The 16,425-nt window shown below is 38.2% G+C and overlaps 1 protein-coding gene across 6 annotated transcripts in view; it reads right to left on the bottom strand.

Moving 5' to 3' along the window:
* RALYL (RALY RNA binding protein like) overlaps positions 1 to 16,425 on the bottom strand; it is a 228,607-nt gene that overhangs the window by 185,552 nt on the left and 26,630 nt on the right. For 4 of the 6 annotated variants that reach the window (XM_060681914.2, XM_034422352.3, XM_060681915.2 and 1 more), the window contains one exon: positions 11,876 to 11,958. The exons of the other annotated variants lie outside the window; for them this stretch is intronic. In XM_060681914.2, coding sequence (XP_060537897.1) covers positions 11,876 to 11,942 — 67 coding nt within the window. In that variant the 5' untranslated portion in view covers positions 11,943 to 11,958. The remainder of the gene's footprint in view (positions 1 to 11,875; positions 11,959 to 16,425) is intronic. 6 annotated transcript variants of the gene reach the window in all.

Genomic DNA, 16,425 nt, shown 5'->3' with positions numbered 1-16,425 from the left:
CAGCTAGGGCCGGGGAACGCCACCACCGCAGGGACCGGCGAACAGCAGGAGGGACCGGAACCAGCCTGGATGAAGTGCCTCTGCCCGCCTTCTGCAACGGCAAGAGAAACCATTGAAGTTCCCGTGCGTGCAGTTGTGCCCAGGGAACTATGGAGATGGCAGAGATCATCTTCCCTAACAGCTGGGAGAGGACAAGCGGGGAAACAGCCCTACAAGCTTCCACCTTGGAGATTAACTGACAAATACCCTCCTGTCTATCGGGGGACAGGAACACCTTACCCTGAACAGAGTTGATAAGGGCCCCCAAATGGACCAAACTGGTAGGAGGGGAGAGGTGACTTTTATCTAAATTAACCGAGAAACCATGGGCCGCCAAAGTCTCTACCATGAGGCGAACATCCGAAACTGCCTGAGAGACAGAAGGGGACAACAGGAGAATATCATCGAGGTAGCATAAAAGTCTAACAGAACGGATACGAAGAGAGGCCGCTAAGGCGGCCAGCACCTTCGTAAAGGTACGGGGAGCAGAGGAGAGACCAAAGGGTAACGCCCTATACTGATAATGGACCCCCGCATAACAAAACCTTATGGAAGGAAAGATAGAGATGTGCAAATAAGCCTCCGTAAGGTCTATGGAAGATAGGAGATCGCCCCTCCGAACACCGGCTAGAATAGTTTGCAATGATTGCGTTTTAAATTTACGGTGCACCACGTACCTATTCAAACGTTTCAGGTCCAAAATAGGGCGCCCCCCCCCGAAGATTTGGGAACCAGGAAAACCCGGGAATAGAAACCCTTACGCTCCTGATCCGAAGGGACGGGCTGAATAGCCCTAATGGTCAGGAGGTGCTGAACCGCCGAGTCCATAAGGGACCTTCTCTGAGAATTACGAGAAATCGGACAGCAGACAAAGGTGTCAGGAGGGGTGGAGACAAATTCGATAGCTAGACCAGAACGAAGAGTGGCTAGGACCCACTGATAAGAGGTGGACCGTTCCCAGGCGGCCACAAAGATGGCCAATCTGCCACCAATGGGAGGATCAGCAATACAATTAGCGCCAGCGACGGATGGAACGACCTCCTCCCCCTAAAAGGGCCGTTTAGACCCGAACGATCTGCCCCAAAATGCCCTATCTTGCGAGCCCCAATGCCTGCCAAAGTTTGCGTACGGCCGGGGCGAGAGAAAAGAGGAGGAAGAGGGCCCTCCAACATCATTACCTCTAAAGTGGGGTCGAGGGGGGTATGGAGAGAAGCGGGAATCCCCCCTGCGGAAAGCCGCCGCCAAAACCTTCCATTTGTACCTGGTCTCGGTCAAAAAGGGATCTAAAGCCTCCCCAAACAAACGGGACCCCCCAAATGGGACTGAGGCGAGCTTCCACTTATGCCTGGCGTCCGCCTGCCAATGTCGGAGCCAGGTCAAACGGCGAGCCGTCACAGCAGAGGCTAACGATTTGGCAGCAAAACGAGCAGCGCCGAGTGTCGAGTCCGCTGAAAACTGAACCGCAGCTACAATCTTATTGAGGTCATGCTTAATACGAGCATCCTCCGGTGACAACTTCTCTTGTAACTGGCGGAGCCACAACAACGTGGTGCGGTTAAAGAAAGACGCTGTTGAGGCCGCCTTAATGGCCCAGGCCGCCCCCAGATGAGCCCTTTGGAGGACCATATCAGCACAGCGTTCATCAGGTCGTAAGCTCTGAGCAGGATCGCCCGGAACAGTGGCAGAAGACAGGAGAGCGGCGATGGGAGCATCTATTGATGGAAGCTGCAGAAGAGTGTCCAGTTCAGATGCGACGTGGAAATTCGTACGGTCAGACGAAGACGGGATAGGGGCTGACCCCGGCGAAGCCCACTGCCGTTTCACGACATCCAGGAAAAGCGGAGGCGTGGGAATGGTTGTAATCGGTTTGGCCGGCTCAGCGAACATCGGGTCCAAAGTCCCGGGCGGCACAAAAACAGAAGGTTGGGAAGCAGGGGAGGAAAGTTGGGCCGTAGTGACGGCTTTAAACAGAAGAGACCTAAACAAGGCCTGCGGAAAAAGGGCAGTAGTCGCCGGCTGATCAGGCAGAAGGTTCTCATCGTCTGACAACCCAGTCACTATCGTCCGCATCCGACAGGGAGGAGAGTTGACTAGCTTGGGAACAAGGAGAGTGGAGCGCTCTCGAGGATGCGTGACCAGAAGAACGAGGCTGATCCGGCGAGGCAGACCGAACAGAGCCAGCTACACTGGAGGGACGACGGCCCGCTGCCAAAGTCTTTTGCACCGCAGCTTCAATCATCTTTTGCAGTTGATCGGAAGGAAGAGGACAACTCACCGCCTCCTGAGGCAGGACCAGAGCCAAGGGAACCGCAGAGGAGTCTAGAGGAGGTGGAATATCAGGAACATCCTCGTCCGGGAGCGGAGCAGTGACAAGGTCCGCAGGAGCAGGACCCTACAAATTTGAAGTGGAGATAGTGACAGGGCAGTCCCTGAGAGACAACTGGTCAGGAGTCGCCGGTCGAGAACCCTGCAGCGGAGCAGAAGCCGTTGATGCCTGAAGGTCAGAATTCGCTTTTGCACAAAGTTGAGTGAGGACTCTGTCCCTGTGTTTTTCTACATTGTCCAGCGCGCTGCTATGCTTCCTGCTCTTGTGATGGGCGTGAGAAGCTGGGGCAACATGTGACTGTGCAGGATCTTGAAACGAGGCAGATCCATCCTCCGAATGCCTCTGAGTAGCAGAGCTGTTCTTACGACCATGTTTGGATTTGGTCAATGACTTCGGCATAATGGCAGAGCCCAAGACAGAAGCAGCAGTCACAAGATGAGGACCAGGTGGGGAGCGCGGCAACTCCACTAATTTCAAGCCCTGTGCACACGATCCAATGGGCGAAAGGCAGGGGAGCGCAGACACTCCACAAAATGGCCGCTGCAATCAGGAAGGCAGCAAATGGAGGCTGGCAAGGTCAGCGGGAATACAACAGGTCCAACCGCCAAAGGAAGGGGGCGCAAAGCTCCATGAACACCCGCACAGCCAGCCCAGTTCAAGCACAGTCCAGATAGTTGCCCCTTAAAGATGCCAACAGCTTCCAGGAAAGACCAGCAGCTTAGTCACTGTCGCTGGGATGGAGGGGGCATGAAGCTCCACACTCAAAGACCTCAATGGCCAAACAGTCAGGAAGCCGCCCAGGCGCTGTAGCAGGGAAGCGTGCAAACAAAGGAAGCCTTCAACCTCGGCTCAGCTGCTCGTCGGCTGTCAGCGCTGCCTAAGAAAGGCGGGAGCAAAAAAAACTCCACTAATTGGCTCAGCTGTTAGTCGGAGCGGCGAAATAGCGCTTGCAGCAACGTCGGGCTTAAATAGGAGAGAAGCAACCAGGAACAACGAAGGCAGCAAATTCAGCTCCCAGGTGGATAAGGCGAGGAAGCCCAGCAGTCCAAAGTCCCAAATAGCAGGCAAAAAATTTATTTAAAATTTGGATGCTGTGTATCGGAGCGGAGGGCGACAAAATGGCCGCCGCCACAGAAACGGCGCGAAAAAACGGCCGGGAAGAAAAATACGAGTCCCTGGGGGAAGCGTTTAGCAAGGAAGGGCCAGATCCTGAAAAGAAGGAGCTGCCAAGCCTGACAGGAACTCCCAGGAAGCCCCCCAGGGGTCCCCAAAGGGACAAATCAAAACACCCTCACACCAGAGGATTAACAGCCCTTAAAGGAAACCAAAGGGAAAAACTCACAAAGTCCAAAGGCAACCAAGTCCATAGGGAGAAGCAGAAGAAACGTCAGAAACAGTCCAGATCCAAAAAACACTAATATTTCCAAAAAAGACAGATAGTTTGAAGAAAGCAGTCAGAGCTAGAGACCCACACGCCAGTCTAAATGAAGGACTGAGCCAAAAGCGGGGCCTGCCCAGCAACAAGGGTGGGACTTAAAGTTATTGGCTGACTCAGTCCTGCAATCTGATTGGATGAGTAGTATCACACTGGCTGCTGTCTCCACTCTCAATGGAGAACGATAATTATTACCGCATCATATTTTTTTTAGAATCCAAGAATTCCTTCAATTCTGTCACCTATACAAAATAAACAGTAATTGCAATTCTTTTAATATAAAGAAATACATTTGTTCCATTCGTCATTCTTCTTCATTTTCCATGAAATTCTTCTCATGGAAAAATATGGGATTCCTCAAGTATACTGGAACTACTTACTATTGGTAATGATAGCTCCATTACATACACACACTAAATGAATGTAAGAGAGTATATCCTACCGAATTATTTTCAGCCTTTTAAAGATTGCACAATATAACACCAGATATATAACTCATGTTTAAAATATTGTTAATTGCTAATGCAATACTGCTAAAGTTTTATATTACACAGTACACCCATGTTTGGGTGTTACTACAAAACAGGCTTTTTTGTTTCCATTGTGGTTTTAAAAACTGATCCCACAGCTGGTAAATGGAGCAAAGTAAGCCAGTGTACATATAACAGGTTCATATTTCAAATGTAGTTCTAACTCACAGAACCAATTATCAATAAGTAATGAACCACTCTTGCCATGCCAGTTGGTAACCTGCGTTCTATACTCTTTAAATCAGGATATACTAGTTTAAATGGTGGCTGTACATCTAGATTACAAATTAGCATTATAAATTTTAAAATATTTAATGGCAGAGAATATTTTAATTAATGTGCACTGAAGCTTAAAGGATTAAAACCAGACAAATTATTCAATTCAGCAAAAAATGTTGAATAAAAGTTTAATAATATGAAGACATTATCTTTCAAGTATATATTTCCCAAGAATAATCCTTTGCTATACCTGCAATTATTTTCCTCTAAACTAAGTGTTGTTGACATGTGCAATTAGTGCTTACAAAAGGACAAACCAGGAATTAAAGTAGACAGCAATATCTGCAGATTAATGTTGGCATAATGACTACTCATTGTATTTTAAATATTACATAACTAAATATAGATGTCTTAAGAATCCGTCAAAAAAACCAAGTGTTTATAAGAGTGTTAATAAATGAAAATACTGATAATCCTGGTATGTCTCCATATAAAAGCCATACTTGTTCACATGACATGATCCTTACGTATTTATTTCATTCTTTTAATTTCAAAAACATAGTGTAAATAATTTGTCTAGATAACTAAATTGAATAGAATGCTGAAGTTTAGTTTTGGACCATTTGAAACAAATATCCAGACTAACCAATACACATCACTACATTTTTTTTTTATTCAATCCATTCCAATTCTCCAGAACAAAAAACTTTCCATATGTACTGAATACATTTCTTCAAACTACTTCTTTCTTTTTTCCCCCTCATAAAATTAAAGCATATAATAGATATCTTTCAAGATAAATAACATCTACATTTTTGCAGGAGCCACAATAATAGTGTGATTTTGTTGCCCGCAAAATTAGGCATACAAGACTATTCATTTTGATAATGTTCATCTTATATGTATACACTAGACATATATTGCCCCAGTGTATCCTTCCCAGGCAGCTTATATTCAGAAACGACTGTAACCCACCAGCTACATATTGAGTTAAACATATATAATCATGTGGATCCAAATCCTTAGGTCCACTTTGCTTTAACTATGTGTTGACAATTATAGAACTCAGCACATGAAAAAGGTATGATGGTTAATCAATTGGGAATGCATTACTGGCCAATTAAAGGTTACATCAGAAATTTCACGACTTTCTTCTTTTAGCTTCTCCCTCTTACATGTAAGTTATGGAAAAAAAACAGTGGAGTAGAAAAGCATCGCATTTTCTTAAAAAAACCCTTGGCTTTCAGAATTTTGTATAAAAAATTATGTAAATAATTGAAATGACTTATTCATAAACTGACATACTCTTACGACATGTGTCAATTAAGTAAACTACTGTCCTCTTTAGTGAAAAAAATTCCTTGTTTTATACACAAACCAAGAAATTACAAATTGCACTTACATTCCAACCCAGGATTGCAAATTCAACTTAGGGTACAAAAAATCAATTTTTCGAAAGCAAGTTCAGGTAATAATTTTCTTGTTTTTGAGAGACTGTACACGTAAAGATGAATGATTTAAAACATACCAACAAATGATGAAAAAGAAAAACATGAGTTGTGAAATCATGGTGCATGTGGTTGTGCATGTTGCAGTACACAGGTCATCATTTATGCCTCCCCTCCCTTTTTGGTGAATGAAGTTATAATTGTGGAGCTTGTGAGAAATAAAATTAATTTTTACAGTGGCAACACGATAGACTTAAGTCAAATATGAAAAGCTTTTCATTTGAGCCTATAAACATAGGACCAATCTCATTCCAGAGTATCACTATGTCAAGAAACCTAGGCAAGGCAGAAGAACATTCATTCTACAATATTTCCAAATATAGGTTTTTTGAAAAATACAGCATTTAATATTGTTGAAAGAAGTAGCAATAATTGACATGAAAAGTGCAATTAGTGTGTACCTAATTATCTTTCCAGTGTGATCACAATGCATTAATACATAAACATAGAATACTGTTGCAAAAGATAAGGTGCATTGTTTCTTTAAAATATTCACGGAACCATGACAAAAAGTGCTTAAGAGCTTATCCACATCTTGTTATTTTAAATGCGTTTCTCATATTGTTTCCAGATTTGCTTTATTAAGCTGGTGGCAGGGGGCTTATAGTTCAAATATATCTAAATTGTTAAATTAATCCTTTGAAATTTAAGACCTTTACAGCTTTTAGAAATATTATTAAATATATTTGTGCGTTATGCAAATGACTTTCTATGGCAAGGGTAACAGTGGAATCTTTTTCATAATGAAAATCATTGTATAAATGCATTGTACACCCATAAAAAGAATGACTACAACAAATCATGTTGGGTATAATTTTTTGTTGTAATCTCAACCATTATATTAATCTGAATTACATTTTTATTCCTCATGTTGTTCTTTGAATTCCATAGCTTCAAAGTCCAAATGTAGATTGACTAGAGTTGATTAATAAGGAATCAATCTGAAATAACAGATAGGCTATTTATGTCTGATATATATGACGATTCAAATGATAACACTTTTGTATAACAAGGTAGTTATAAATTATTCACATTCTCATGTATTTTATCGTGGAAAAAAAAGCCTTAAATGACCTGTCTAGCTAAGATGGGACATATCATTTATACAAATTTGCCCTGAATCCTATAGAAACAACTTTAAAAGAAAATTATTTCAACTCTCCTTTATATCACCAAATAAATATTGATAGTAAATTAAATATAAATAACGTAACCAAAATGTCACTAATAGAATAGGATATGTGATTTATCTGTATTGATTTGAGAAGTGACTGGATGACATTGGGTCCAACTCACTTCAAAGAATTGTTGTGGATAAAATAGGAGAAGGAGAAGGAAAGGAGGAGACACTTATTTATGTGTGAGCTATTTTCCTACACACCTGCTGTTTATATCCTTTACCACATTTCTTATCCCTTTTCCATTAAAAATATTCCAAAAAAATGTAACACATAACTTATATTAACTAATCATTTTTAAACATTCAGTAAGAAAACAATTAGAAAAGCAACCCTGATTAGGCAACAAATAGTTTATTTTTAAAGCCTTACTTTTGATAATTATCAAAAGTGATAACTATTTTATTTTAGAAAAAAACTCTATTGCAATTAGTGGAATTTACTTCTGAAGTGTTTATAGGATTGCAATAAATGACAATGTCGCAAGCCAGTAACTTCATTAAAAGGCATTAACATAGTATTGATTATAGCATTCTTTGCAATAAAGGAGGAAGAGAATATTTAACTCCTAAATCTATTAATTAACCAATTTATATTCCCACGTCTTCCTCCCCTCTGACTTCAAAATCCCACCCGTTTAGCTCAGTTGAATGGAAAAGATGAATGCTACTGTTCAATGGTAGAGCACCTGCTTCACTTAAGGCATATTTGGATGGGGGTGGGGAGAAAGAAAGAATCCTTCCTAAATTCCAAGAAAAATGCTATTAAATGGACCCACTGGTCCAACTCAATAGAAGAGTTTTCTCTTTTCCTAAAGCAGAATAGTGCAAATGGGATAGAAAGCATTAAAACATCTTTGAATTTTATTGCCCATACTCCATTTTAAAAAAATCTACCTTAATTGCACATAACAGGAAATTATCAAATAAATTGGACCCAGCTAGCAAAGCCATAGGCATTTAAAAGCAGTAGCAAAAGAGAGAGAAGAGCAGCATGCTGATAGAAAATAAGTGTTTGAAGGCAAGACATAAATCCCTAAATGGAAAATAAATGAAAGACCTCACAGCATACATTTTTTGTTCATGCTGGGATGAATGCATTGGCCTGCTAATTTAAGGGACAATCTATTCTTATTTGGGAGCAAGAAGGATTGAACTCAGTAAAATACACATGCTGTTGTTTTGTTGGTATAATATCCATGTTATTCACCATACCATATTGAAAATAATCACTGATTGATCAGACCCTCTCAGCATTCCTAGATGTTGAGCAGACGAGCAGATGTGCAACAGACACCTACATCTCTTCTTGATTGGGCATGTTAAAAAAGTAATTAAGTAATCAATAAGTAAATGGCTTCAGTGATAGGTATGCAAAATCACAACAATACAACCACACCGCTTCCATCTCATAGAAGGCAATATATACTATATAGTTGTGGAACATTTGTAGCTATTAATTATCAGTCTCTATTGCTACATTTATTGTCTATCAATTGTTAAATGGCTGAACAAGAATAACAAACACAAAAAGAAATCTTTTTGCAGCACTTATGATAAATAAGAACCATGCTTTTCCCCCCTACTTCTGAATATGCCATATCTTATTGGAAAAATCCATGTGATAAAGGAGAAAACAGTAAAATGGGCAACTATTAAGGAATAATTAGCAGAGGTAATTGAGTAACATCAGAAATGGCCTAAAACCCCACAAATATAAGGAAGATTTTTTTGCCATTACATTAGTTTCCAAATAACAAAGAAATCTATAAATAGATATAAAATGCTAAAACCTTCCAGCAACTGCATTAAAAAAATGTAATAAAAAAAAATAATCGTCCACCATCATCCCAGCAATGACTGTGGTATATCAAGCCAGATCTTCCTGCAAAAATCCAGAGAATAGGAACTATTATCTAGGAGTCAAATATCAGAGTAATACAAGATCATCCAAATTAAAGATAGATTCAGTTTGGCTCTGTTCCATTCTATCCATATTATAATGCTGTCAAGCACTGTGTCTACTCTTCTACCATATCAGTTGTTTGGCTTAGTGCTGAGACCAGAGTCAACATAGAACATTGTCCATCTAGCAGAGTTCTTCATATAGCTTTTTCTTGTTAATATTGTTAATGTATACAGAAAAACATAGCTATTCCTTTGTAAATTACATTTGTGAAGGCAAATGTCTTGAAGATCATGCTAAAATGTACATATATAAATTCGCCATTGCATATTCTCAAGAATTACAATTTAGTGGAGTGGTGGTAATGATAATAACATTAAAGCCCAAACATCATCTCTTCAATTTACTTGCAATTCACTATCTCCCATATAAAGGCCTCAGACAGGAGGCTTTTTATACTATATATAAATTATTATACTATATAGTAGTATAATAGTTCCTCCCTCTGCAATCCTATCCTTCTTTGCTTATAATTCTCTTTATTCTTTTATTCCCACGCTGTGATCTTCTTTTTCAAATGCAAACCTATTCAGCCACAGGAACAAATTTATCCTTAAAACTATTTTTAAGTACTGCTTATTCTTGTATGTATCTTTGCATACAAGTTCATAACTCAGATGAGATGGATTTACTTTTGGCCCAGCATTCCAAATTGATAATTTCATTATGGAAGTATTATGGGATCTTTTAAAGCAATAGCCTATTCATAAAGGAATATAGAACCATCTTGTCCTACATTACACAGTTGGAATGTCTATAAATGGCATGCATTTGTAGTACTGTTATAATAACTACTAGCCATAGGTAGATTTATTATGATGGATGCATAATGTATTCCTGTTATGGGACATTCTTACTCTCAAATGAGCCGTTTTATCAATTCAAAGTCAGAACAATACATTTTTAGAATAAACTACACAGCAATATAGAGTTATAACATTCCATGTGGTATCCTTACATATTCTCATTTTTTAAATATTTTAAAAAATAATTTAAGCTTATCAGATTCTTGTTCTTCTCAATTAAAAATTATATAGCCAAAAAAAATGGAATTAAATGCCACAGGCAATACTGAAATGTATTTGCATGACTGCCTATTAAAAATACTGATAAGGAATGAATCGAAGTGAGAGACTTTAAATAAAGTGTATTTCAAATTTGTCTACAACAGCATTTATTGATTTATCTTTCATACTAAGGAATTAAACTCTGCAAGCAAACCGGATACATAATTTCAGTTATGTATTTTGCCTATATATTGCAGAGAAGACAAATTGAGTTAATTTTAATTATGAGAAGCATCCAGAGACCTGAGTCAGATTTAAAGGACTTAAACCATTTCAGCAACCTGGTCCAATTATCAATCTCCTACTTCTTCAGGAGTTAAAAAGAAAAATAAACTTATTAGAACTTTTTAGAATAAACTTTTTGAAAACACATATTTTTTCTTGCCTGCATTTAAAAAAACTGAAAAAATTAGAGGCTATAATGATTTATGAACCCACCACATATACATAACATTTGCATTATATCTTAATAACAGAAATAATTTTTATGCTTATCTGATTAGTAATTATACTCAAATGCTAAATAAATGCAATATGTTAACAAAATACCTTGCTATCTGTGCCATGTCTGTTCTTATTGTGCCGTGGTGACGCAGTGGTTAGAGTGTAGTACTGCAGGCTACTACTTTTGGCAGTTCAAATCTCACCAGGCTCAAGGTTGGCTCAGCCTTTCATCCTTCCGAGGTGGGTAAAATGAGGACCCAAATTGTTGGGGGCAATATGCTGGCTCTGTAAACCACTTAGAGAAGGCTGTAAAGCACTATAAACCAGTATATAAGTCTAAGTGCTATTGCTATTTGCAACCAAAATAGTCACTTTCATGTACTTTCCTACCCTAGATTAAGTTTCTTTCTGTATTTTATGAATTATTACTTCTAACACTTAATTTATTCCAATTAGATATTTAAAATTGTATAGCAGTATTGTGACAAATGATAGAGAAGAAAGACAAGAAAATAGTAATATAAAGTGAAATATTCAGTTCTTTTTGCTTTATACAAGTGATGTTTATTCAAATTATGTTTTAGGAAACAGTTCCTAGAAATTATATTCCTTTATCTCTAATATTTTATCCCTAAAATATTTATAATATTAATTTGTTATCTTGCTAAAAGTTCATAAAATGGATTGCTTTCTCTTAAACTGATGTCTCAAACTACAGGTAATCCTCAATTTACGACCACAATTGAGCCCAAACTTTTTGCTGCTAAGTGAAGCATTTCTTAAGTGAATTTTGCCTCATTTTACTATCTTTTGTGCCACAGCTGTTAAGTGAATCACTGCAAGTTAGTAACATGGTTGTTAAGTGAATCTGCCTTCCCCATTGACTTTGCTTGTCAGAAGGTCACAAAAAGTGAACAATGAGCCTGGGACACTGCAACTGTTATAAATATGAGTCAGTTGCTAAGCATTCAATTTTTGATCACATGACTATGTGAATACTGCAATGGTCTTAAGTGTGAAAAATGATCATATGTTACTCTTTTCAGTGCTGTTGTAACTTTGAATAATCACTAAGTGAACTGTTATAAATTTAGACTACCTGTATGTGATATTCCACTATAAGAAGCATACAATAAGAAAGCAATTAATCTTGTTTTTACATACGTGGCAAGACATTCTGGATTTTCTGAATGCAGAATAGATATTCCAGGCAATCTTCTGTTGTGTTCATCAGTAAACTAGCCCAACTGACAAAGGGAAGACACAAATATTCATTCATTGTTACTGATCTGTACAACATTCCATTTCAGGATTTAGATCAGCCTTGAAATTTCTTTCTAATATTGTTTTGAAAAATTACTATTTAATATTTAATTAATTAATATTTAATAATACATTAATAAATATTTGAGATATAAAATAATAAATTAATATTTGATATTTGATATAGTAATTTGGGGAAAAGGATTTTTTACAGTCTTAATATCCTAAGTGGGGAAGAAGAGGTGCCATTAATGGCATCATAAAGAATTAATTGTCTTTGAGAAAATAAATTGTAATGCAGAATATGCTTAGCTGAGGAAGTAGATAGACAAGTAAATGTTAGAAAGTAAACCATGTGATGAAGAAAAAAGTCCATTGATAAAAATGTGCTATGATCTTTATGAAAATAATTGGAGAATATATATCTACCATTTTAGACACTTAATTCAGAATCAGGCCACTTGAACTTTGCTGGTATGAACAATTTAAATCAGATCATATGTAAACACATCAAAGCCCTATGTGAGCACCATCACATAGACCTCCATAATTGGGTTATGGTGCCAAGTGGAACTACTAAAGAGCTGTAGAGCAGAGCTATGTTTACTCGTTCAAATCAAATTTGAAACACAGCCCTGAAAAAGAACTACTCAAAAATTCTGCACTTTTAATAAGAAATCCTACAGAATTTATTTCTGCCTTTGAATTTGTTCCACCTTCATGACTTAACTGTAGATAAACTTAAGATCAGCATGAATTTAGAATGACAAGTAGTTAACTATGAAACAACTTAAAATATTTCATAAAATGCTACTTCCTTATAGTCTTATTTTGCTTCAAATTTGGTGTTCAGTATAAACAGCATGCCAACTGAAAGCATAGGGTAAGCACTGACATTTTTACAATCTGCTTTTATGGAGCAGTAAAATTTGAATATAAATTCCTTATTAATCACATTGGCTGAGTGGAGTTTTGCAGACTAACCCTGGATACAAGTAAAATAAGTGAAATATCTTAGTTTAAACGAGAATAACTTAAATGAGAATAATTCATAATCTTGACTAAATTGTGTTCTCTAGTACAGACAGAGCTTACAACCATTTATTTCGTGACCATTCAAATTTACAATGACACTCAAATAAGTTACTTCCACGTAGGACTACTGCAGCATTGCCACAGTCATGTGATAAAAATTGGGGCACTTGGCAATGGGCATGTAGATACCCCGATTGCAGCTTCCCGGGTTAATGTGATCGCCATTAGCAATCTTCCCAGCTTGGCTTCTGACAAGCAAAGTCAACGGGGGAAGCCGCATTTACTTAACAACTGCCAGCGATTCACTTAACCATGGCAAAGAAGATCATAAAATTGCTCACAACTTATTTATTTTGTAATTTATATGCCACTTATCTTACTATCCAAAACAATGTAACAACTACCTTGCTAAGTAATAGAAATTCTGGTCCCAACCAGAATTCTGGTCCCAACCAGTTGTTGTAAGTTGAGGACTATCTGTAATGCTAGTAGTTGTGAATATAAAATACAATATAATAATATAATCCTTAATATAAATTATATACTAAACTGTTATCTAAATGACTAAAAGTGATTATTGGTAAAAAAAAAAAAAAGGAATTTATGAGAAAATAAAAATTCAGTTATGTTACATGCATTATTATAGACATCTGCAAATATAAAAACAATTTTAGAGAATTACCTTAAAAATAGCAACGAAAAAATACTAATCCTGCCTAAGTGATATTCAATTTACCAGCTACCTATTACAATACACCAACCTAAAATATCTTGAGGATTTGAGATTAGTATCATAGAATTTGTTTCAGTATTTATTGTATTAACAGGTATTTTTTAAAAGAATATTATATGTATGGAGAACGGTTCTCTGGTTTCATTCATACTAAAGGAAACTGTTGAGGATAACAGTCTGCAATTACCTAAAATGCTACTATTTAGCAACAGACACTGAAAGGAGACCAAATAAAAGACCAAAGGAGTCCTCTTGGACTCACGGCTGTCTTTAGAAGAACACTTGACGGCTGTGGCCGGGAGGTCTTTTTATCAGGTTCGCCTGATTCGCCAGTTGCGTCCCTTTCTGGATCGGGACTCGTTAAAAACGGTCACTCATGCCCTCGTCACTTCACGCCTGGACTACTGTAATGCTCTCTACATGGGGCTCCCCTTGAGGAGCACCCGGAGGCTCCAGCTGGTCCAGAATGCGGCCGCGCGGGTAGTTATGGGAGGAGCATGGCGCTCCCATGTGGCTCCCCTCCTGCGCGAGCTGCACTGTCTCCCTGTGGTCTTCCGGGTGCGCTTCAAGGTCTTAGTTACCACCTTTAGAGCGCTCCATGGCTTAGGACCGGGGTATTTACGAGACCGCCTTCTGCCACCAATAGCCTCTCACCGCCCAGTACGCTCCCATAGAGAGGGGCTTCTCAGGGTGCCGTCAGCCAAACAATGTCGACTGGCGGCCCCCAGGGGGAGAGCCTTTTCTGTGAGGGCACCCACCATCTGGAACGAGCTCCCCCCAGAGATACAGAAGATTCCGGATCTGCGCACTTTCCGCCGTGCCCTCAAAACATTCCTGTTTCAGCAGGCCGGCCTGGCCTAACTTTCCCTTTATATTGCTTTTTGATTTTATTTTAAACTGGAATATCTTGAATTATCTAGGACCAGAATGTTTAGTATATTTTAATTGGTTTTTTATTATTAACGTTTGTATTACATGTATTTTTATCGTTCGCTGTTCACCGCCCTGAGTCCCTTAGGAATAGGGCGGTATATAAATTTAATAAATAAATAAATAATTACAGTACTGCTGTATTTACTTATGAGGCATTCCAAACCTCATTAAATGATGCATACCAATTCTATCTGTTCTTTGATGTACAGAGCAAACTGAGATTGTGTTAAAATGAAAAAATAAACCTTATGGTTAACTGACATGGTATCAAAATGTGACCTTACCTACTTGAGTCTTGACATCTGACACAAGTAAATTGGGTTTTTTTTTTCTGATGTGATCCAAGTTTTGTTACTTATGCTCCCACCTTGCAGATGCCTATTCACAGACTAGCCAAAATGCCATTTTATGGTGGTGAGCGTAACTCATATAGAAAGGGATTGAAGGAACAGGTATAATGGTGAGAATTTTCACTGGGATTTAACTACATGACAACTGCAGATATGATACCAGTCCTGGGTCTTTTCCATATTTGCATCCCTTTTTCTAGTATATCTGCTAGCACAGGATCTATCAAGACACTTGTTTACTGCAGATCTATCTGTGGGAAGATCTCTGGAGTCACCTGGAGTCATTTGGAAGAAGTATTTCTCTATCAGCAGACACATCTTTGAAACAGGTTTCTACTGATAATTTCCTAATCAAATGTGCACTAAGTTAATAAAAATTTAAAATATTGATTTGATATACTAACATTAAGGCAAAGGATTATATCTTTGATAACTATTTCTATATCTTGTGTGGCTCAATCATATTATTTAAATACAGGTAGTCCTCGACTTACAGCAGTTCATTTAATAACCATTCAAAGTTACACCAGCACTGAAAAAAGTGATTTACGACCATTTTTCACATTACAACCTTTGCAGCATCCTCATGATCACATGATCAAAATCCAGATGCTCAGCAATATGGTTCATATTTATGACCGTTGCTGTGTCCCGAGGTCATGTGAAGTCAATGGAAGCCAAATTCATTTAACATCCAGGTTACTTAATTATCAACTGCCGTGATTCACTTAACAACTGAAGCAAGAAAGGTTGTAAAATAGGGCAAAATTCACTTAACAAATATCTCACTTAACAACAGAAATTTTGTCTTTGACTATGGTTGTATGTTGAGGACTAGTTGTACCAATCTTTTTCTCCAGAATATTAAGGCCACAATGTTTTCATTTAAAGCTGATCAAGATCATAAGACAGCTCTTTGTACTGCATATCACAGCTGCAGATCAATATGGTGTAACATGAAGTTGTTGATGGTGTTATTAATAATAGACCAGCTTATATTAAAAGAGCCAGATTGACGTAGTTAAGGCACCAGACTAGAAATAGGGAGACCATGAATTCTAGCCCTAACTTGAGCACAAAGCCAGTTGAATGATCTTCGGCTAGTCACTTTCTCTCAGCCCTAGGAAGCAGGCAATTACAAATAATTTCTGAAAAATCTTGCTAAGAAAACCATAGGAGACCCATCATTACATAAAGCACACATAAACCTATAAAAACTATTCAAGATATGCAACAATAGAAAGGTTAATGGCATCCATAATGAGAAGCAGCAAACTGCAAATACTCTAAAAGTATTTTCATATGCTTTGGTTTCACTTTCTTAAATATTTACTTGTATAAGAATATGGAGGAGACTAGAAAACTGAAAGCTTGTTCTCAATTTTCATAAAGTATTCTCT

This window comes from Pantherophis guttatus, chromosome 3 (genome assembly GCF_059756535.1).
Source record: "Pantherophis guttatus breed Tessera chromosome 3, ASM5975653v1, whole genome shotgun sequence".
Lineage (NCBI taxonomy): Eukaryota > Metazoa > Chordata > Lepidosauria > Squamata > Colubridae > Pantherophis > Pantherophis guttatus.
The sequence above is the reverse complement of the archived record's forward strand: the minus strand, read 5'-3'. Positions and strand labels throughout refer to the sequence as shown.